Source organism: Gadus macrocephalus, chromosome 21 (assembly GCF_031168955.1).
Source record: "Gadus macrocephalus chromosome 21, ASM3116895v1".
NCBI lineage: Eukaryota > Metazoa > Chordata > Actinopteri > Gadiformes > Gadidae > Gadus > Gadus macrocephalus.
In genome coordinates, this window is record NC_082402.1 from 16,062,626 (window position 1) to 16,086,910 (window position 24,285).

At 47.4% G+C, this 24,285-nt stretch overlaps 1 protein-coding gene across 1 annotated transcript; it reads left to right on the forward strand.

The window, feature by feature from the left end:
• Nucleotides 1–11,098: 11,098 nt before the first annotated feature.
• Nucleotides 11,099–16,973, forward strand: foxo3b (forkhead box O3b; the record flags this gene model as incomplete). Its single annotated transcript, XM_060042457.1, has 1 exon — nucleotides 11,099–16,973. A coding segment is annotated over one exon (1,452 nt), but the record flags the coding sequence as incomplete, so codon positions are not given.
• Nucleotides 16,974–24,285: the final 7,312 nt, after the last annotated feature.

The following is a 24,285-nucleotide window of genomic DNA, read 5'->3' on the forward strand; positions in this document are numbered from 1 at the left end:
ATTCCTCGTCACTTGGGTTAGCAGCGGGTAAACCCGGGTATCTCCTTCTCCCACGTGCTCATCATGCCTCTTGTGTCTGTGGTCCACGTCCAGTGTCGTCCACGCAGAGGACCATATACACACTCTCAGCCCGTCAGACTCATTCTACCATATCCAGGAAATAAACAAACTCACACACACTGAGCAACACCCTGATGAACGGACCTCTCTGACACAGCGGGGAGGAGGAGAGGGGGCGTTGGCCCCGCCTCCTGCTGCCACGTCTATTAATAGAGGCTTGGTGATGATATAAATACCAAGTGCTAGCTGTGGGGAAACAAGTCCTGTGAGGGGAGGTGAATGTTGTGAAAATACATTCCACACGCCTCGAGGTGTGTGTGTGTGTGTGTGTGTGTGTGTGTGTGTGTGTGTGTGTGTGTGTGTGTGTGTGTGTGTGTGTGTGTGTGTGTGTGTGTGTGTGTGTGTGTGTGTGTGTGTGTGTGTGTGTGTGGGGTTATCGCTATGCATGGTTACATACCTGTGTGTGTGTGTGTGGCTAAGTTGCCTAGCGCTGCCTGAGAGAGATCGGAGACAATGGGGAGGGCCGGGCATAAGGAGACGAGGGCCCCTCGCAAACCCACTGAACTTCACTCTGTCCTGGGTGAAGTCAGGGCCCTGGAGGCCCCCTCCCCCACCCTTAGCCGCCACCTCACCCTCAATGCAAACTGCATGTATACGAACACCCACCACCCTATGGGTCCAAAATAAATACAGGATCGAGTAACGATATGGCCGGACCCCCACCCCCCCTTCATAATGAAATTCCCTCGCCATGGCTACAGTATCAAACTCCTCTAAACAAGGAAGTGGCTTAGGCCTGGTTGGTTTTGGTTGTTTGGTTTTGCATGTGGGTGAAGCGCGTGTCTAATAAGTTGCTGGTGAGAAATAAACCCATGTCTCTTTCTCACCCCTTTTTCAGCTCATTGTACGCCTTCTTTTCTATAACACACACACACAACCACACTTTCACAAACAACAATCGCGCCCACTAACAAGCTTTCATAAGCAATGAATGCACACGCGCATGCACACGTGTGCGTATGTGTCACATGTGGAGCCCCGATTTGCGCAGAGTCACTTGCAGTTGGCCCACAAGGCAGCTATAGTGCAGGGATGCGCTCATGCAAACCCCAAACAGCCATAATCATACATCTCACGCTGATGTGGGTTACATCGTCACAGAACACGGGCTTGTTCCACAAACCCACATTTCCACAGGGACTCCAATTGCTCATCTGCCCGCTGGCTGTGTTCAGCTCTCAATGCACACGTGGACAATGAAAAACAAAGCCATGCTAGAGGCTGAGGTCGTGGTGTTTAATTCGAAATGGCACACGCTTGTATTACAAAGACAGAAGTTGTCTTGTCAATTCAGGGGTTCCCTTTCTCTCTCTCTCTCTCTCTCTCTGTATCTCTCTCCTTTTGTCTTCATCTCTCACTCTGTATTTGTCTTTGTCTCTTTCTCTGTCTCTCTCGCTCTGTCTCTTTCTCTCTCTATGTGTTTCTCTGTCTCTCTCTCTGTTTCTCTGCCTCTCTTTCTCTCTCTTCCTTTCATTGCAGGAAGTCATGCGGAAATATACCAAGGGAGGTGTGTGTGTGTGTGTGTGTGTGTGTGTGTGTGTGTGTGTGTGTGTGTGTGTGTGTGTGTGTGTGTGTGTGTGTGTGTGTGTGTGTGTGTGTGTGTGTGTGTGTGTGTGTGTGTGTGTGTGGAACCTGACAGTGTAGTGTGGCTAAATCCCCACTTTAGTCTTCCAGATTTTGAAGTGTCAAGTCCCACGTCAGCGATTCCCAAGCTGTCACCACGAGGGTATGAAGCACGTCCCTCTAGCTATGGTGCAACACATCTGTTTTTAGCCTCAGGAACGCCAGAGATCCTCGACCCTGTAGCCTCCCACAGATGTCGAGTTAGGGATCTCGCTTTCTGATCCAAAGCTCGTAAGCACATTCAGTCCATACAACAACCATCACATTACACACACACACATACACATACTTACACACTTGCACACACACACTTACACAAGACTCACCCACTCAGTCGACAAGTCACACACACACTTACACAAGACTCCTCACTCACTCACTCGACAAGTCACACACACATCCTCGCACACAAGTCACACACACACACACACACACACACACACAGGATAAGTCTCACAGACACACACACCCCTCCACAGAGTGTCCCAGGTTCAAAGCCCCCTGGTTGAACAGGATCGGTGGGCCCTTGCAGAACGCCGTGTGATGCAATGATCCGCTGTGCTGAGATCATGTTCTAGCCCTCCGCCTGCTTGATTGGACGGTACCTCCCTGCTAAACAAAGTAGGTACGTCAGACCCAACCGGGATGGGGGTTTACCCTAGGCGGTGTAACCCAGGGGCGGGACCAGACCATATCCACCATATATATATTCTATATGGGCGGATTACTATGTTGACATCACATGGATCACAGTTGAGCCTCGCAGATACGCACAGTCACATACGTTGCTGTTGTTGACTGAAGCGAAGCACCTTGACTCTGTGTCTCGGTGGTGCTCTGAAGTAAACGGAGAGCAGTAGAGGAACAGCCCACTGCAGAAAGCCTGTGTGTCAGAGAGATAATCCTTTTTCGAACCCTCTCCCAGACCGCGTGCAGAGCGAGGAGGTGCACCCGGCCCCCTGCCTTGTGCCCTGTTCACACACAGACACACACAACATCACCAGGTTGTGGGCCTTCTCTTCCTCTTTCCTCATTTCCTCGCAGACCAGTGGTCTCTATTCTCCCCCCCCCCCCCCTCCTCCTGTCTCTCTCTCTCTCTCTGTCTCTGTCCCTCGCCCTTCCTCTCCCTCTCTCCCTCTCCGTTCCTCCCAAACATGCCTTGCCTTCCACTAGTCCGATGAGTGCAAAGGATCTCTGTTCTACCCTGTCGGTGGTCACAGTGATCCATCCATAATGTTCCAGTACAGATATGTTCTAGTGTAGTCGTCCGCAGCCCCTCTGGTGTTTTGACATGGAGATGATCCCATGTGGGTCTCTTCCTTTCTGCCTCACTCTTTAGCTCCCTCTCTTACACACAAGCACACATGCACACTAGAGGTCTGACTCTTTGACGAAACCCGAGCCGGGCCCAGCCCGGGCCAGCCAAGGCCCGAGGAATGGAGGGGACATTCCGACCCGACCGAACCCTTGGGTCCGGCCGGTCTCGTGGTCAGAGATATTACATCTTCTTTTATTATTCTATTATGGTGCTCAGTAGTTGCATTAACATTCAGAGAGTTAAGCAGACGCTTTTATCCAAAGCGACTTACAATAAGTACATTTGTAAGAAGAAAGAGAAACAACAATATATTGCTGACGATACAGCACATTTGATAGGTTAACCATTCTTTATATATCTATATATATATGTCAAACTCAACAGGGTCTTCTTTCCACGCTGAACACCCCACCACCTGATGATATATATGATATATATATATATATATCCTTATATATCAGTCACTGATCGATACATGATTAGGGAATAAACACTCGCTTCCGTGAAGCGCTATCAATGATCACATGGCGTATTCTGAACAGATTTCTGTCATTCAAGTTTCTCTGTAATCCGCAGTAGTCTGATTGTTAATTTCTTGTATCAATCATGATTTATTTGCAGTCAATAGTGAGAAACCAAGTGTGAGAATAATCATACTCACTCTCAATCTCTCTGCAAACTCACTCACTCACTCACTTTGAATGAATCGCCATATGAAATCAACTTTATGTAGACCTATTTGATCCAGTTCCCAAAATCCTCGTGTGTGTCTCTCCCTAATGGTGTTGGCTGACCTTTTGTCTGTGCTTGGCAGGCGACCTGCCTGTGCTTTAGGACGCAGTGTTCTTCAACGTGTCTTGATGAAGTGTAGTAGTACGTGCCATTGCGTCAGCACGCACACTAGAGCTGTTGGAAGGAATGTAGGGATTCAGATATAAATCGAATAGTAAAATTAGATGACATGATTGTGACGTGGAGGCGGGTTGAAGGGAAGGGGAGACTTCATTGGTCAGTCAGACTGACTCCTCATCATGCTCCATCTACTACAGAACACGGGTCATGATTTGCACACAGACCAGTCATAGTGTTAACAACTTTGAATAACAGCACAAGTTGTTATTCTTATATTATTGTTTATTTGTGCCCTATATCTGCGACGTATCAACCATCAAGAGGTGTTATTGTGACAGGCCTGAGTGTGACTTCTATTAGCCACATGCCATCCAAACCAAGGTGAACAGCATGGACCAAGAACCACGTCACCACGGTAATGTGACCAAACCCGTCACGCCAAGAATTTCTGGCTTCATGGTTGGCTGGCCGGGGTGGGATGGGTCAGCCAACTCCCCCGGCCAGACCCGCTGCTATTGGAGGAGAAGCCTGGAGTAAACAGGAGGCTGAGAGAGAGAGAGAGAGAGAGAGAGAGAGAGAGAGAGAGAGAGAGAGAGAGAGAGAGAGAGAGAGAGAGAGAGAGAGAGAGAGAGAGAGAGAGAGAGAGAGAGAGAGAGAGAGAGAGAGAGAGAGAGAGAGAGAGAGAGAGAGAGAGAGAGAGAGAGAGAGAGAGAGAGAGAGAGAGAGAGAGAGAGAGAGAGAGAGAGAGAGAGAGATACTTTTAGTTTATTAGTTACTTTAAGTGCCCTCAGTTTGCCATTTGTATCAGAGGCAGAAATAATAGATTTTGGAAATGTTAGTGAGCTGTTACATAGTGTGTGTGTCGCTGCTTTATTTTCCTTTTTATCTTCATCAAGCTCCTAATACCTACAAGAAAGGAACGTGGAGAAAGAGAACATAAATGTAATAAGGGAGAAAAGTATGCCAAACGTTGCGTCTTAGAGTCTAACTCTCACACACACACACACACACACACACACATGGCTTAAACACACTGATGGAGGCGGAGAGCGAGACGCCGGAAAGAGAACGTTTCTCTGAACGGAATGGAATGTTCTGTCTGCTCTCCAGAACTGGGCTGGAACTGTGTGTGTGTATGTGTGTGTGTGTGTGAGTTTGTGTTCGCTATGTTGGCAGAGGCAGACCTGTGTGTTTATTTATATGCAGCGTCATGCATGTCCTAGACAGCTGCTGTCCAGTCCCTCTTGCTCCGTCTTTCCTCTGACACTTTGTTTGTGTGGACAACGTCAACTCCTGGATTCATGGGTGACCTTGGTCGTTATGGCAACAAATTATTTTGCATTATTTTCTGGCTCTGGTTGATTGTTATTTCATGCGACCCAACAGTGCTCTTTCGTTTTCTTTTCTCCCTTTGTGTCCCTGTCTGTCAGCCTGTCGTCCCGTTTCTGTCTGTCCATCTTTTCTTTGTCGGGCCGTCTGTCGGTTCTCTTCCTGCCCTGGTGCCCTTTGTCTGTCCAGAGAGGTCACTGAATGCCTGCCTTTCGCCAGGTCAAGCCCAGCTCATGCTATTGTTTGGTTGCTCAGATGCCAGATAAGCATTATTCCACGCATTGCTTTGTAAGGCTAAACAGTGTTATGCAACCTGAACGATTGCCCCAACATGTCTCACTGTTGACATTTGACTCAGATTGGTGCTAGTTTACATAATGGGAGATAAAGGCTGTGTGTGTATGGTCGAAAAGAGCCTGCACACGCAAAAATGCACATATACGCACACACGCCGACCACACGCTGACCTATACTCACCTTAGTATTAGTGGGTGTCAGTCACACCTCTGACGGCTAGAGTGTGAGGCTCAGTTCACTGAAATGGCCCAACCAGAAGGCAGAAGGCAGAATTAGAGGCGGAGCTAAAACAATAAGGTGAGAGAACCTTAAACTCTAAGCACTTTGACCCTTGACCTAAGCTGCAGCCTCCAGGCTTCAGGATACTCATGATGTATGCTGGCATACATCAGAGTGAGTGTTTGTGTCATATATCATATATACACACACACACACACACACACACACACACACACACACACACACACACACACACACACACACACACACACACACACACACACACACACACACACACACACACACACACACACACACTTTGAAAGTGGTGTGCACTGTCGCTGGGTGATGAAATCCACAAGCAATCATGTGAAGTCCCGCCCACCTCTGCTGTATTGCTTAGTTACCCATTCTCCCTCCACCTATCACAAAGGCTGGATCCAGCTACTGGCTCCAAGGCAAAAACACAGGGCCAGTGGAAAGCGTTGTTAGATGTGTGAATAATTCAGACCAATGGGAGGGCCTCATTTCGGAGCACTCACACAGGGTGTTCGGGTATTGGTTCAAGTTCATGGCAACCGTTTGGCAACACACCCTGATGTGTATCTCTCTCACTGTGTCTCCTCCACAGTGTATCGGTGAACTGATAAAAACGTCTCTCACTGGGTAGACCAGCAAACTGTTTGTGGTGAAATGTAGAACTGCTCCGCCTACTAATAAAGGACATAAAACACAAACACATGTCTCTCTGACTACACACCCTCAGAGCACCGAGGCAAAAAAAGGAGAAGGAGAGAGAGGGACAGAGAGGGGGGGAGGGAGAGAGAGACAGTGAATAATTGTTCCCACATGTTGCTGACGGACAAAAAGTTCTGTGTTCCTGAGCTCTGACTGCAGCTGGTCCGAACGCACACGCACACAAACCATCGCGGGCACACGCATAAGCTAAAACACACACACACACACACACACACACACACACACACACACACACACACACACACACACACACACACACACACACACACACACACACACACACACACACACACACACACACACACACACACAGCTGATGTGCTTGCCTGTGTGAGCAAGGTAACTTGGCATCGGTAGTACTCTGTTCTTAAAGATGTACGTAGTATGTGACAAGATTCAGGTTAGATTAAGATAAGATGCAATGAGACCGAGGAAGAGAGAGAGAAATGCAGGCTGGCTAGAGTGTAGAAGTCCTGAATCTGAGCTGCAGTTCCATAGAGCATTTTATTTTTATCAATGGAGGAAAAACAACAACTGGCGAGTAACTGGAGTAGTAAACACAGCCCCCTGGCACTAACATATAAGGTCCAACACCCTGTGCGGTGCCAACACAACACTGCCATGTCATCACACCCACCCACAGTCTCCACACTAGACAACCATTGGTTCGGACTGATTAAGGATTGGGCTTTGGATGAGGTAGCTGACCTTTCCCCTGGATGTAAATAAACCTAAATAAATGACCTCTTTGTATGTGTGGTTGTTATTCGACGTGGTGGCATGTGAAGTTTAAACCTCACACCCACGTTCCTGCTACCATATCTATTAAATACTATCATTATTTAATAATATATGTTAGAAATAATGATTATATCTAATAAACAGAAAAGGCATTTCCTGCAGAAAATGCGGTGAGTGCTGCAGTACAAAGTGAGGTTGAATTTTTTTTTTATAAAGCCACATAGATTAAGACATAAAGAAACGTTAAATGGCTTAAATCAAGTGAAGGGATTTGAACACAAGTTCAAAAGTCTAAATGGAATGTAAATGGTTGGAAACAAATAAAGTGACAGCTGAATGAAAAGCGCAAAGCATTGCTAAAAATGCAGAAAGGTAAAATGAATTGAATCGAAGAATCTGAAAGGTAAAATGTATTGCCTGCCGTGTTCCAATATCCATACTATCCGTACTTACTAGCCTAAGTTTGAGTACGTAGGGCGTTCAGATTCAGATCGGGCGAAAATAAGTACTGAAAGGACCCGGATGGTGTACTCAAAACGGAGTGGGATGAAACTAAAACTGTGATTCTGAATAAAGTTTAAATTATATATTTTTAGTTTAGATATGATTGAAGATATAAGTGTGTAGATTTGTTAAATGGTTTGAACGAAGGTAAATGGTTGAGAAAATGATTGAGTTTTTAAGAAGTAGTAGCGTCAGAATGGGCAGACGTCTTCAATGAAAATAGCTGAAAACGAAGCCGGTATGAAACTAAAACTGTGATTCTGAAGAAAGTTGAAATGATATCGAAATTCCGTTTAGATATTATTGAAGATACAAGTGTGTACATTTGTTAAATGGTTTGAACGAAGATAAACGGTTGAAAATTGATTTAGTTACGTCTTAAACATTGAAGTAGTTGGCCAGGGAGTCAATGGGAGGACGGCTCCACTGTCCTCCCATTGACTCCCATGTTAAAAAAAGATAGTATTTTAAAAGTAGAATATCGGAAAAAAGTATAAAACATTAAAAAAAATCTGAAAAGAAACGCGTGATTCCAAGCTATTCTGAACATTTTCAAATTTGAATGGAGTCTCTCTGTGAAATATTGAGGAAGGAGATAGGTCCCAAAGTCTGTAGAGAATAATAAAGAAAGAAAGACAGAATAAAACTTATGAAGAACAATAGTTGAGCGCTGCATGCAGCACTCACCTAATCATTAATGATATATACACTGGGATGTATCTCTGTTTGAAGGTAGGTTTTGTTGTGTGCTGAGCTCACTTGGGGGCGAGTCACAGAACCAATGAAACGGGGGAGTGAGAGACACTGGGAACAGATGAGGAACAGATGGAGGGGAGAGGGAGAAGCGTGCAGGGGGAGGAGGGGAGGGAAGACTGATAAAATACCAAGAACTGCAGAGCACCAAAGGTGAGGTGACGCCCTCCGTGCCGCACGCCTCACTCTCCCCCCAGCCCGCTGTCTTGGTTTCTGTCTCGCTGTCCTTTGGGTTTGTTGTCTTCTATTTGCTCCGGTGTTGGCCCACGCCTCACTCTCCCCCCAGCCCGCTGTCTTGGTTTCTGTCTCGCTGTCCTTTGGGTTTGTTGTCTTCTATTTGCTCCGGTGTTGGCCCACGACTTAAATGGCAATTTGCCTTTATTTACATCGTCCTCCCAGCTGCTGGAAACATTTAGTCACTGTGTTTGCGTGTGTGTGCGTATTACATCAGTCCTCCAGAGATGCCGGCGGCGGTAAACAGGGGTCTCAGTGGTATCCTTTCTCAGCTTACCTCATTTTAACACACACACACATACACTCCCATGCATGCACACAAGCTCTTACACAAAAATATGCAGTCATACGCATTTGTTTGCGTTTTTGAAGCCCCTCCACAATCCCGTGCAGCTAAGGCAACGCAGCGCGTGCCAGTAGTCCCCGCCGTGTGCCAGAAGTCTGGTCTACAGCGGTGTACCACTTGGAAATGCACAAGTAAACACACACAAACAAGGTCATAGCTTCAGTGTGGCCTCCAGACAGAGGGCCGACGCCTACTGCATCCCAGAGCACTCTGACACATGGCTGCAGGCCTCTGATTGGACCGCTCCCAACCAGAACAAAGTAGCTGACGATCCAACGCAATAACTCCTGTACAGGCCAGGAAACACAGCAATGACCGAACAAACCATGCCGCTTAGCAAGGACACACTGTTTACACTCAAATCATTATAACCACTGTGGCACTGGGGCGTTCACAAAGGAGGATGGAAGTTGAAGGAAGGAAGCAAGGAGCCGAGAAAGGGAGGAAGGAATCATAAGGAGGTAGAGAGAAAGTCAGGAAGGAAGGAAGGAAGGAGTGTGTGTCGCAGGGCTGTGATAGTTTATGCGGGAGGATGTATTATCGCCTCAGACTCCCCATGGGGCCGGCGTGTTTGTTGAACAACATAAACCCCCAGGGCCGTTGCTTAAGAGAGAGACACTTGACAATATGTTAAAGGGAAACGGGGGTAGGAGGGGGGGGGGGACTCAAAGATGGCATTATATCACGTAGGGAGTAACTGTCACGCACCGCAGTAGCACAGGGGTTGTCTCGGGTAAATGCGTGTTTGTAAGTGTACGCCTTGCTGTGGTTGTGTCTCTCTGCCCTCTGCTGGAGCCTGTATGGGCGTGTGGTCCGCTGGGGATGAGGCCCACTATTGTACTGTCCTGAGAAGGCCTCTGTGTCGGTCTGCGTGAATGAAGCACGCTAGCAAATATGTGAATGCTCTTTTTCTTTCTACAAATTGCTTTTGGAAAAAGGCTGTGTGTTTGTATGGGAGCGTGAATGACTGAATATGGGGGGTGGTTCAGAGAAAATACTATTCTAAGAAGGTCCATGTTTGTGTCACGCTCCCAAGATAACGGTCCAGGAAAATGAAACGTGGGAAATACAAAGTGGACAGCATGTGCGGTCAACTGCAGGTCATCCCTCCTTATTCTGTATTATCCCCCACTACTGTACACAATGTCAAGGGGAAACACATCCCATGACCAAAAGGCCAAATCAATGTCACAATGGTCCATTAACAATGGAGACTCTAAAATCAACTCGTTCTGCAGTCCTTTGCATTATTTTTGTTTTAAATCACACACACCCCCACTCCCACCACCACATCACCATATCCCTCCTCAGGCAAAAAAAATCCTTTACTGAATTGAACACAACTTAGAACAGCATCAAGACAATTTCCACGCACCGCATTAGAGCGATGCAGTGTTACCCCCAGAACTGTATGGATAAGGCGGCCGCCTTAAAAACACTAGGGCCCCGCCTTGACTACCAATGTATTAAAAAAGAAAATATATATAATGTTTTTTGTATATATTTTTTTCATTAACAAAGTACAATACTCTCGTAGGACAAGAAAACATAATTCCATCAGGTACAAAAAATATAGATAAACAATGCATTGGTAATGCCATAAAGCTTCTTGAATGAAATTGAAGGTGGTGCGGAGGATAGTTCACCTCTGTGTCTTCCGAATTGGAACGGCAAGGGGGGGAATGGGGGATCCCCCCCCCCCTCGGAAGGAGGGAGTCTTGCCCGGGGCAAAATACCCCCAAAACACCACATTGACTAAGACAGTTCCAGGGGCAAACACTGCAATGTCTTTATGCACTTGAATGAGATGGACGCCAGTCACACAGGAAAGAACCTCCAGGTGTTGCTTCTCAGGCGAGCTGGGGAATCCCCTCCTATGATCGCCCAAATGGATGTGTGACTGAATGGCTGAAAGTGGCTTTGGATAAAAGCGTGATGTGTTCCCCTCGTTCCGCTGTGACTGACCGGCCTCCTCTCTCTCTCTCTCCCTCTCTCTCTCCTGACAGAACTCCATCCGCCACAACCTGTCCCTGCACAGCCGCTTCATCCGCGTGCAGAACGAGGGCACGGGGAAGAGCTCCTGGTGGATGATCAACCCCGAGGGCGGCAAGGGGGGCAAGGCGCCGCGCCGCCGCGCTGTCTCCATGGACAACAGCAACAAGTACCACAAGACGGCCCGCGGCCGCGCCGCCAAGAAGAAGGCGGCGCTGCAGGCGGCGGCGGCGGGGGGCGAGGGGGGCGGCGACAGCCCCTCGGGTCTGTCCAGGTGGCCCGGCAGCCCCGTGTCCCGGAGCAGCGAGGAGCTGGACGCCTGGACCGACTTCCGCTCGCGGACCAACTCCAACGCCAGCACGCTGAGCGGCCGGCTGTCGCCCATCCTGGCCAACCCCGAGCTGGACGAGGGGCCCGACGAGGAGCCCTCGCTGTCGCCCATGCTCTACTCCGGCCCGGGCGGGGCCCTGTCGCCCGGCCACGCCCCCGGGGGTGCCCCGCCGCCGGCGGAGCTGCCCCGGCTGGCCGTGCTGGCGGAGACCATGAACCTGAACGACGGCGGGCTGGGGGACGACCTGATGGACGAGCTGCTGGACGACCTCGCGCCGGACGTCCCGCCGCCGACTGGGGCCAAGGCCTCCCCGGGGTTCGGCGTCGTGTCCCAACCCAGCGCGTTGAGCCCTCCGTCCCCCGCCGCCTCCTCCCCCGCCGTGGCCATCCCGGCGGCCGTCGGCGGCGGCACCAACGGCTACGGCAACTCCATCTTCGGGCCCCACGCGGCGGGGGCCTCGCTGCGCGCCTCCCCCATGCAGACCATCCAGGAGAACAAGCAGACCTCCTTCTCCAGCATCTCGCGCTTCGGCAGCCAGACGCTGCAGGAGCTGCTCAACTCGGAGGGCCACAGCCACAGCGACGTCATGATGACCCAGTCGGACCCGCTCATGTCCCAGGCCGGCGCCGCCGCCGTCCTGTCCCAGGCCTCCCGGCGAAGCCTCCTGCTGCGCAGCGACCCCATGATGACCTTCGGGCTGGGGGGCGTGGCCCCGGCAGGCCAGGCGGGGCTGCTGCTGCCGAGCAGCGGCGGCGGCGGTCAGAGCGCGCTGCGCAGCGTCAACAGCCTGGCCAACGAGGTCAACGCCCTCACCAACGCCAAGCAGCAGAACCTGCTCTTTTCGCCGCTGGGCGGTAACGGCTCGGCCACCATGCAGATCGACTCCTCCATCTTCCTCAACGGCACGGTGAGCGGCGGCGGCGGAGGGACCTGCCAGGACCGCTTCCCCTCGGACCTGGACCTGGACATGTTCAACGGCAGCTTGGAGTGCGACGTGGACTCCATCATCAGGAACGATCTGATGGACACGGACGGCCTGGACTTCAACTTTGACTCCCTGGTCAACATGAACGGAGGGGGGGGCTTCACCACCAGCACCAAGCAGAACTCCCAGAGCTGGGTGCCGGGCTGAGCCCATGCCACCCGACCCCCTTCCTGGATAGGGGTGTGAGAGCTGGCGGAGGACCGGGCACTTATAAGGGAGGGGGGAGAGGACTTACTGTAAACCTTGAAGAAATTCATCCATGTTTCCTTTAATTTAACATTGTGGCTGACAGGACTAGTGGATTGCTATTCATTTGTAACTTGAATACCACGGAAAATGAACTTGTCTTGTCGTTAACGACGACAATCCGATATTCATAAGCTCTTCAGGTCCCGACTGTGCTCCCAGACGAAAGATCAATCACTCAACCCGTCCTTGTTTTGCCAAACCTGCCGTGAGCACAGCCTAGAGTCCAAACCCTCTGTTTACAAAAGACTCCTGGTGAAGAGCTTCAGCCTCAGTCAGACCACCAACAGGACTATGGAGGACAACCATCAGCCCCAATAACCACCATGCAAATCCCAGTATGACGAACTGGCCTCAGAGTTATGCAATTGTTTTTCTTTTGTTCCTTTTCCTTTGTATGGACACCCGGTCAAACGACGTTCAATGATGGACAAGTGATCTTCATCTGAAGGTCCTGGACGCAAAGACAAGAAGTGAAGTGGAAGAAGGAAAAAATGACTCAAAAGCGATGTGATGTCAATCTAATCTAGTGGTTTTACTTTGATTTTGTGCTACCTTGAAAATCCTCCCTCTTTTTCTTTTACGAAATTTCTGTCATGATTGTTTCTTGCATCATACATATGTAAAAAAAAAAACATGCATACGGTGATATGGTGATAATGTATAGAATGACCAATCATGCCAACCGGACACACAGACAAAGCCCTTTACCCCAATGAGCAGAGGTTCATAGCTCTTATGAAGTAGTTAGATTATACTAGTCCCTGGGTTCTGTTGTTTGCCTGATAACTCACAAACTAAATTGACTTGTAGAATATAAAGAAAAAATTTGAATATGTAGAATTGCATTCAGTTTTTGTGTTTGTGTAACCGAAGACAAAAAAAAGGAGGGAAAATCTGCCACATTTGTACAGCAAGGTGTATGGCAAGGTGCTCGACTTTGCGCGGGCAGTGGGGGATTTCTGGGTCGAGAGGAGTGGAAGTACAGTCTGCTCTCCTGAAGCTATGGTGGATGGGTTCCGTCCAGTTAAATTTTAGCACAGCAAACATATGTAGCCAAAATCAATACCTGGGTCCTACGGTTGTGAACATTTCCACACCATGACGGGTGCTCTATAAAACAGTGTTTAATCCTGCCCTGGGAGAAAGCACCTCTTTCCCCCCATGACCTACGGATTCAAGGCTGCAGCCACAAGTGTAGCATGGCAAGATGGAACCTATAAGATGTGAGGCTATCGGTTGTAGCATCCTCCCTCTAGAAGCCATTTTGTCTCTTGAGCAAAAACAATATAAGCTAACTGTATAAATTGCCAAATTACTTGAAACAAACAGTAGGACATGCTGGCAGCCAAATCAAGAGAGAAACCCACACACACACGCACACACACACATGCTTGCATTCACTTTCTCCATCTTGACACATGCATAGAGTGAAATTCAAGCACAGGGATAGGTATTTGTTTGTACCTCTAGCTAAATTTCCTATCAAGAGCTTGTGGAGCCTGTTATGCATTGTTAGCATCACTCAGGGGGGAGGGGGGAGGGGGGGGGGCAGGCGTTAACCAAAGTAACACAAAGTCCCAGCTTGGGGGGCTGTGAAGCTTCGTGTTCTCAATTTGTAACCTGTGAACGATTCATTGGGACTTTTTTGGGGAGGAGGAATTTAATGGATTAGATAACCATGGGATCAGAGCCTGCAAACAAGTGTTTTTTATTAGTGTCCACTTCCCACATGGTAGGACACACACACACACACACACACACACACACACACACACACACACACACACACACACACACACACACACACACACACACACACACACACAACCCACTTTGTGGACACGTCCGGTGCGCCTACACTTTCTGAGTAAACATTAAGTGGTTATGTGTGTGTCTGTTTAAATTCTGGACAATTCTGTTCCTATTTCCTTGTTACTTTTGTTTCTTAAGTTCATTTGACTTATCTCACAAATGGGAACAAATACTTTGGTAATCCCTCCTTCTGCGTACAGCACATCCTCCGCCCCCGACCTCGCCGTATACATGTTGTATTTATGCATCATGAATCGTGTGAAATGCATTTATAACTCAGACGCGTTTTCTCATATATCCTCATATATCCTCATGTAGTACTCATGTAGTACTCATGAGGTACTTGAGCCTCTTGCAGGATGTATAATGGACGCCCCGGAAGGCGAGCGCAATCAGTGTTGGAACAGCGGCAATTTAAGAGGGGTTTTGTTATTGTGTTTGTTTTTGTTTGTTTGTTTGTTTTCCAAGATGGCTGACATCACGGTAGATGGTTGTAGCATCTGGACGCCCCGGTACCTCTTCTCTGTTCGGGGACGTTGCCCAATTTTTTTGATGGTGGTGTGTATGAGTTTCTTTATGTGTGGTGTGTGTCACGCCCAGGCCCAGAGGGGGCGGGGGCCAGACGCGTGCGTGGTTAGCTAGAATGACCTGCTGTGAAACTCTACCCAAGGTGCAGTGCATGAACTACCTGTGCCCTGCCCCGACGGTTCTGTCTTCACCGAAGCCCAATCCACTGCAGTAGACAGTTGAAAAGACCTGTCTCTCATTCAACACACTAGAAACACCCACTTTGTGTGTCTGGTGTGGTTTTTTCAACACACAAGACACCCCCGTATTGTGTGTCTAGTTTGTTGATAAAGGTTACATTCAACCCCCAAGCGCTTTTGTATAAAAAACAACTGAAAAAGTAAAACTACATTGAACGGGGGCTTGCTGTACCACTTTCACAACTGTGTGGGTTCCTCCTCTCCACCGACTGTATTCTGGGGTGTGAATAACCGCTTGGTGCAAACACGCACAGGTGGGAGCCTATTCAATATAATAATAATAATAATAATAATACATTTAATTTAGAGGCGCCTTTCAAGGCACCCAAGGTCACCTTACAGAGCATAAAGTCATCATAAATCGTTTAAAAACAAGACATTGTGGAAAATGTTCACATTCACAGACATTTTCTCCAGCTCCACATCATGGTGTTCAGCATGATGGGAGGGAGGCCATGTGAATGAGCTGATTTTACATTTTCTGTTGGAGAGGATAATCCCGAACTCCTTAAGAGCTATCCCCTTTTCCCGGTGCATGGATTGGCTAAAGTACCAGGAACACCTCTTTAAAAAAAATTATTTACGTGAAGACGACTGACCCAGGTGAAGTCCCTCTGTTCTTTTATTTATTTTTTTTACCTATTTATATCATCTTGTCTTATTGGGGCCTCGGAGACAAATAGGGATACTTTGTAGGAAAGTGTTCCTGATTATTTTGTGCACAACGTGTATAATGTATAGCCATTCTGAAGACTTCTGACGCCCTCTTGAAAACACATTAAACTTTATTGGAGGGAACTGGCAGCTGAAAGGTGCTTTCACACTGTTAAACAAGACGGGGCCCCAAGTTCATAATGCAACAGTGAAACACCAATCTCACTTCATACATGTCATTTTGACGTAAGGTTTTCAAAGAAACGTTTCCTCCTGAAAGACATGTTGGAAAACGCTCTCCCCAAAAACCAAACTAGCTAGCAAACTCCCGGGCTAAAAGTTGGTGCTAACCCGATTCATGATATGTACGGCGTGGGGTGTGAACATTCCCATAGCACTGGGACGGCCTTAAAGGAGCAGTGCCAGTGTGTAGGATTTGGTGGTACCTAGTGGTGAGTTTGCAGATCAACCAACTGAGTATCCCCCCGCCCCCGCCTTCCAGCGAGGTAGGAGAAGCTATGGTGGCCAGTACTGATCTGAAAGGTGCCAGGTGCCAGGTTCTTTAAAATAATGTAATCTTCTACAACAGGTCATAGCTAGGGAGTAAGCTAGCGATTATGATTGTTTACTGTTCCGCATTGGTGTTTGAACGCGTTGCTTTTTGTCTGTTCTGGGCGACCTATGTAGATATAAGGAGTTCATTCTAAGGTCATATTAGATTATATATAATTCAATTATTTTACATTTCTTCCAAGTCAGTTCCACTCAATGCCACTCAATTCTACACACTACCCCTTTAAACTTCTCTTTGCAGTCTGAGCGCCGTGTGAACACATAGACAGGCCTCTTCTCCTTTTAATCTCCCTGTTGAACACGTGTTCGCTATTTTCTCTATATCCCCGGCCTACACCAATGCCCCTTTACACCCTGTTAAACCCTGCTCCCCCCCCCCCCCCCCCCCCAGTAACCTTGCTTCTTCTCGACTTGACGACGTTGGTATTTTTCCTCTGTATTCCATTTTTAATTGTAAAGTAGTTTGTATAAGAAATGGTGCGCATGTAAATAAAGCTTGGTGAGGCTCCACACTCCTTTCGATGTCTTTGGCTTTTTGTTAATTTCTTTACTCCTTCATTTCATATTCATAAATAAGAGACACACGCATTAAGTTTACAGCAAATCAGCACACCACAGGAGACGAGCAGGGCAGGAGGGCTTTGTTTAAAAACAGATGTTACTGCCATCCCTGCTAGCAGTCCTCACTTTATCCATGCTGCCGATTCCAGTCCCACAGACTAAAGCACACAAAGACTCTTCTAGATTAGTGTAGATCTGTGTTCTGCAAATGTAACCGTGCACCCCCTCTTTAGCCTGATAATCCCCCCCCAACCCCTTTGTTTGTGGGAGATCCCAGCAGTCAGCCAACTCCCTGTTCTACCCCGTTTCCTCGAAGCCCACTTCTTGCACAATGTGGGTTTTCTGCGAACCCCCAAGTGAAGAACAAGACCGCTAGCAGCTGACAGCAGACGGGTACACCTCTTCCTGGCATATTGTGACATATACAGAACATAGCTGGAGGCTGGAACAGTCAAGAAGAACATGGAGTTGTGTTATTGGTGTAGGTTATGTAGGAGTTAACAACACAGATAATGGAGACTGGGATTTTGTTTCCAAAACACATTGTGACACACTGGAGGACAAGAACTAAAAATCGAGGCCGGACAAAGGCTCAAAGCTTCAGAATGGAACAAAAGATAAACTACAAACATAACAACAATGTGTTGCACTTGGTGTAACTCTGGGGTTGAGTTGTACCCAGGCCATTTGAAGTTTAAGTGGATGAGTATCATTCACGCCATTTAATCCATAGTCAAATATACAAAAAAACTCCCATCGACGCTGTTGACATGACTTTTGTAAGCTAACTGTATGACAACTGGAACAGCAAACCATGTTTGATGAACTGATGACAGAATTAAATACTCTGTGGCCATGAATGTTTAATATTGACAGTCCAAGGTTGTTGGATTGTTGCACATGGTCGTTGCTTCATGCGTGTGTGTGTGTGTGTGTGTGTGTGTGTGTGTGTGTGTGTGTGTGTGTGTGTGTGTGTGTGTGTGTGTGTGTGTGTGTGTGTGTGTGTGTGTGTGTGTGTGTGTGTGTGTGTGTGTGTGATTGGTATTCGTTGATTGGCGATGGTGAAAGAGCACACTGCACACTCATGCAAACATGAAGCCATCAGAGGCATCTCCCAGTCAGCTGGTCACCCGACTGATTGTGGGCTGGTGGGGGTTTAGGCGGTCCGCATGTCACACTAGTCCGCATTAGGTCATGAAGGTCTTCACTATCTCCCCTGAGCTCATGAGCAGGCCTGCCTTAACCTGCCATTGGGCCCTGGGGCTGAGAGGTTTCGTAGGCCCCCTGAGAGGGGATCTTACAATAAAGATGTGTAACTTTTTTCCAACATTTTGCCGTTGTTGACGGGAGGGGTGGGGGGGGGGGGGGGGGGGGTTGGACGAGAAATCCTGACGGAGGGGGGGGGGGGGAGACGACTGTGGCTGTGGTGTCAAGGGGCCACTGGCCCTCTTTTTTCTTGGCTGATGATAGGCCTCTGATCTTTGTAAGCCCCAAACAAAAAATCACATTGTCTTGGGGCTTCGCCGATCGGGGGGCCTATCATGGGCCAGTATAAAAAATAAAAAATAAAAGATTATTTTTTTTACTGCAGCTCATGATAGGCCCCCCGATCGGCGTAGGCCCTGGGGCTTCAGCCCAGGCAAGCCCGTGCATTAAGGCGGCCTTGCTCATGAGCTCTGCTTATTTATTGCTTCAGAAACTATACTCCCAACGACAGGACTTTTAAAGACAGTGTATATATATTAAAAATAAATATATAGTAGAGAGAATATTAAACCGAAATATTATTTGTATAAAGGATATGTTTAAATAATATAAATTTGATATATTTCCTATAGTTTACCTCTACTCGACTTCTGTTATGATCATGTTGTATGTGTTCTGCTTTGCATGACGTCTGTGTGGCCCGTTGTGTCTCTGTTGGTCTCCTTCACACTGCTTGCGGCCATACGTCTGAGTGTTTATCTTCCCAGCGTCGTAACCTCAGTCGGCTGTAAATGTCACACTTGTTTTTTGACACGGGAGGTCAAAAACTCAGACTGCTCGCTATGTGCTTAGTCATCACACACACACACACACACACACACACACACACACACACACACACACACACACAGGGGAAGTGGGAGTTGGCGTTGCCGTGACTCATTTGATTGCCTCGCATGCCGATTAAGTGACTCGAAGTTTCGGCTTTTATTTGTTGTCAATGTACACACACACAGCCCAGGCCGAGGCCTTTGTCCCAGGTCAGGACGCCAGCGGGTGTTGAAGGTGTGGTGAGTTTCACTTGACCTGTGGGCCCTAAGCTGTTGGGATGTGCGTCATACAAAGAAAACACTTCCTTGATTAAGGTCGTCTTCGAGGTTGTCCGATCGGGTCTAATTTCACCTGACAGCAGGAATTAGCTGGTGTGTATGGGTGTCCATGTGTGTGTACCTGTCTGTCAACACAGAGCAACCCAACCAGCGGGTTGCTATGCGGAGGAGACACATGACATATATACACAGGCACGGTACAGGACGTCCTCATGCCTGGAACATGCCTGTAGGCGGGCCTGAGTGAGACACTCAACAGTCAGCCCTTACCTGCCACTGCATGGCCTGGACATATATTCACTGTTATTCCCTAGTGGTTATTTGGCATGGCCTAAATGATTCACTATATCCTTTAACCCCTGTTTTTCTTTTATTCCTAGTCTGTCTTACATAGTTTTGATAGGGCAATATGTGAAGCGTCTTAGAGTACCATATTAAGCGCTATATAAATTTCATTTATTATTATTATTATTATTATATCAATATAGAACATACATGCCTTGATGGCCACTAGGCGTCTGTTGTTATTCCCCTCCTCGTTTCTCTCTCTCCTCATTCATCTGAGAGTGTCTGTCAGCCATGGAGCCCTGGGATAGGAGGAGGCCGGTGTCAATCTAAAGAACTCCAATCAGTGTGACTACCACAGGAAATGCAAAGGTCACAATGTTCGAGGCATTCCTTTTTTGTTTTAGTTATTTTTTGAGCAAGCATCAGAACCAAACCTGTTTCAGTTGTCGTTGGGCGTTGTCTTTTGGAGGATATCTCCCAAGTATTTTCTCGCAAGAGAGAGAAAGAGAAAGATCCATTGTTGCTGCTAACGCTTCTAAATAGAGACCTGCGGTAATAACGGTCATTTAAGGGGCGAGTTCTCCCCATGTACCTAGCCCCCCCCCCGCCCCAGACACGCTAAAGACCTGGGAACCATCACTGCCAGGGTTTGTCACGCCGTTCGTCATGATGACAGGTGTAATGACACGCTGATTCCAACATAGATAATAAAAAAACGACAAAAAAGAAACCAGAGCGAGGTGGGACGGTCACCCTGTTCCTCCTGCACACGCATGACCTCCGGGTGACCTCCTGGGCCACAATCCCCTCCGCCCCTTATTATTTATTTCACACACGCAAACACAAAGAGAATACACTCACGCACAAGCAAAGACAATACACACGCACACAGAAAGACAATACACACACCCACACACAAAGACAATACACACACGTACACACAAAGACAATACACACACGCACACACAAAGACAATACACACACGCACACACAAAGACAACACACACACAAACACACGCACACACAAAAAGCAACCAAGAGCAAACATTGACAATGTTTTGGGGGGGGGGGGGGGGGGGGGGGGCACTCATTAGTAATGAGCCATTCATTTCCCGGTGTGGTTTCAGAGCGTAAACAAGACTCCCGGTACACACAGGGGCGTGCCCCAGATAAGGACATTACCCGGGTTTGTGGTTTCTTCAGCCTTATTTCCACAGCGTGGCCAGAGTGCCTTTGATTGATGTGATGAAGCTCCTCTTCAAGTGGACCCCGGCTCTCGGTGCACGGTGGCTTGGAGCCGGGTGTTGTGTTCTCTCACACACACAAACCCTCATGCACTAATTGCTGCTAGCCTCGGGAGGAAGGATCCATAACAGGGTGTGACCTGAGAAGTGGTCGGTCATACCTCTGTGCGAATGATACTTCTGTGTGTGTTTGTGTGTGTGTGTGTGTGTGTGTGTGTGTGTGTGTGTGTGTGTGTGTGTGTGTGTGTGTGTGTGTGTGTGTGTGTGTGTGTGTGTGTGTGTCGCAGACTGTGGGCGTATGTGTGTTTGGTCAAGACTGTGTTTGTGTGTGTCGTGTGTCTTTGTCTGTGTCTGTGTCTGTGTGTTTCAGTGTGTGTGTGTGTTTGTCCGGGGGCCTGTGTGCGCGTGCTTGCGTGTGTGTGTGTGTGTGTGTGTGTGTGTGTGTGTGTGTGTGTGTGTGTGTGTGTGTGTGTGTGTGTGTGTGTGTGTGTGTGTGTGTGTGTGTGTGCGTGTGTGTGTGTGTGTGTGTGTGTTTGTCTGGGTGACTGTGTGCGCATGCTTGCGTGTGTGTTCATTTGTGTGATAAGTACCGCAGTGGGATGATGTCATCTCTGTGAACGGCCCGCTGGCTATGGGAGACTCAGGCTGGTGTCCTGCAGGAGCTCATTCACCAGGCACTGACCCCTGGCATGAAACGCAATAGAGAAGCCCACTGGATTATATATTATTAATAATAATAGTGGTATTAATATTATGACCCACTTGATTATTATATTATTGCTGTTAATAATAGTGGTAATAATACAATTATCCACTGCATTATTATATTAATAATAATTATAGTGGTAATAATATAATTATCCACTGCATTATTACATGATATCTACTGGTACTATTATCAAGCCAGTGTACAAGGGCCAGCAGTCCACCTCTTATTTCAACACATCATTGAATATTGTTAACACATTTATCAGAATAAATAAGTTTGGTACAATACCTTCTTTTGTTTGTTTTTACCAGCCGCCAGGTCTTGTTACCGCCCTTAGCGATCCATCCCCATTGATCTGGAATGATCCACTCCACCAGCGGGCGTTTGACTGCAGATGGCGTCAGACCAGTGACCTTAAAGGCTCTCCTCCATATGCAGCCGGCTCCACCTCATTCAGTGGAGGAGCAGCTTTGGTTTCATTTGGATTTTGTTTTTTTTACATTGGCTGAGGAACTCTTGAAACCCTTTCAGCTCAAAGGAGTTTTGGATATAGTTTCTATAATTAGCTGTGTTGTTTTGTGCGTTTGCGTGAGAGTAGGATGATTAGAAAAAAATTACGTAATTCAGCATATACTTTATTCAGTTGGCAGCTTTCTTTTCACCCTCTACCAGGGTTTCAAACTCATACTGAGAAAATTTGAAAATGTGCAGTTTATAGAATACCTTCAATATTTCATTGCACAAACAGGCACACACACACAAACACACGCACACACACACACACACATATACATTAACAAACGCAGAATCGGCTGTAGGTTGAAGAAATTGTACTTTATCATTCACATTTATCAAACAAACAAAAGCCCAAAAGTGGAAAAAAAAATAGCATGTATGCATGATATGCTTCACATAATGAATCAGTCAAAGCCATTTAAACACTAACTGCATGGCTCCATATGAAAACTGAACACCGCTTTTCCAAGATTGTGTGGTCGCAAAGCAAGCAATACTCAATTGTTGTTGTTTTACAATTGTTTCATGATACCGCCTCATTTCCGGAGCTATCTCCTCCTACAGTCATAGAGAGTTTAACACCAAACCAAAGCCGAAATTTGTGAATTTATCAGTTTTTACGCATTTTCATGATAATATTATTTAATGACGACTATGCAAAATTACCTTAAATACAACTTTGACAATATTGGGTGCTATATCTCACACTCACAGCTCTAAGGATCTGCCCCCCCACCATTAGGGAAAATGTTGAAATGTTTTTTTCTCATGAACCATTAGCCCAAATGCCTCAGAATGGGGTTAACTTTCTCCTGAGATATGACCAAACATCATTTTAAATATATATAATTTTTGTAAATGGCCAAATTGATCTGCTTCAGCAAACTTTAGCATTTCCCTGGGACCTGAAACGATGTGATCCATTAAATTTATAAACAGGTCAAAGTGTTTCAATGTCGCCTTATTTACCCTTGACTAGTTGTCTGCTTGTAACAATCACACAGAGAGCGATGCAGATAAGGAGAACAACACAAGAATGGTTGACGCTGATCCGAGGGAATCATAAGAGCCATGATCAGGGAATGGAAAACACAGTGGACACCTTGGCATTATACCTATCGTCCACTAATACAATATCTTTCTTGACTATCTCTCTGGCTATCGGAAGGACGAACAGACTCAATATTAGGTCTGGGAAAGACCTTTCCTCTCACTATCAACAAACATATGCACACACACACACACACACACACACACACACACACACACACACACACACACACACACACACACACACACACACACACACACACACACACAAAGAAAGAAAGTCAAGGTCATCATAAATAACACACCCATGCATCTATTGTCTAGCAGAGGAACAATTGAAGCAAGCTGCTTATTGTTCTGTGTTGTTGTTGTGTGTGTGTGTGTGTGTGTGTGTGTGTGTGTGTGTGTGTGTGTGTGTGTGTGTGTGTGTGTGTGTGTGTGTGTGTGTGTGTGTGTGTGTGTGTGTGTGTGTGTGTGTGTGTGTGTGTGTGTGTGTGTGTGTGTCAGAGTGTTCCTGTGTCTCTGTGTGTGTTTCTGTGTGTGTGTGTGTGTGTGTGTGTGTGTGTGTGTGTGTGTGTGTGTGTGTGTGTGTGTGTGTGTGTGTGTGTGTGTGTGTGTGTGTGTGTGTGTGTGTGTGTCTGTATGTGTGTGTGTGTGTCTGTATGTGTCTGCGTGCATACATCCATCCGATAACATGGCAAGTGTGAGGTGCTGAGACAGGCCGGTAGCAATAGGTGTGTATGTATGTGTGTGTGTGTGTGAGTGTGTGTGTGTGTCTGTGTACGTGTGTGTGTGTGTGTGTGTGTGTGCGTTTGCGTGTGTTTATTTCTGTGTGTGTATCTGTATCTGAGTGTGTGTGCGTGTGCGTGTGCGTGTGTGTTTCCATGTGTGCGTCTGTGTGTGTGAGTGTGCCTGTCCATGTTTGTGTGTATGTGTGTGTGAGGGAGAGAGAGGGGAGGGAATGGTCTTGAGCGTAATTTCACGTGGGTCTCTGTGTGCACGTGCCTCCTGTCCTGAGTTATGACCCAGGCCCCACCAGTAAACCCACCAGGGGAAAGCATAGCATGGCTTCATTACACACTCCTCATCAAGCCCCACCACCTCCTTTCCCTCCTCCTCCACCCCCACTACCTCCACCCCCACT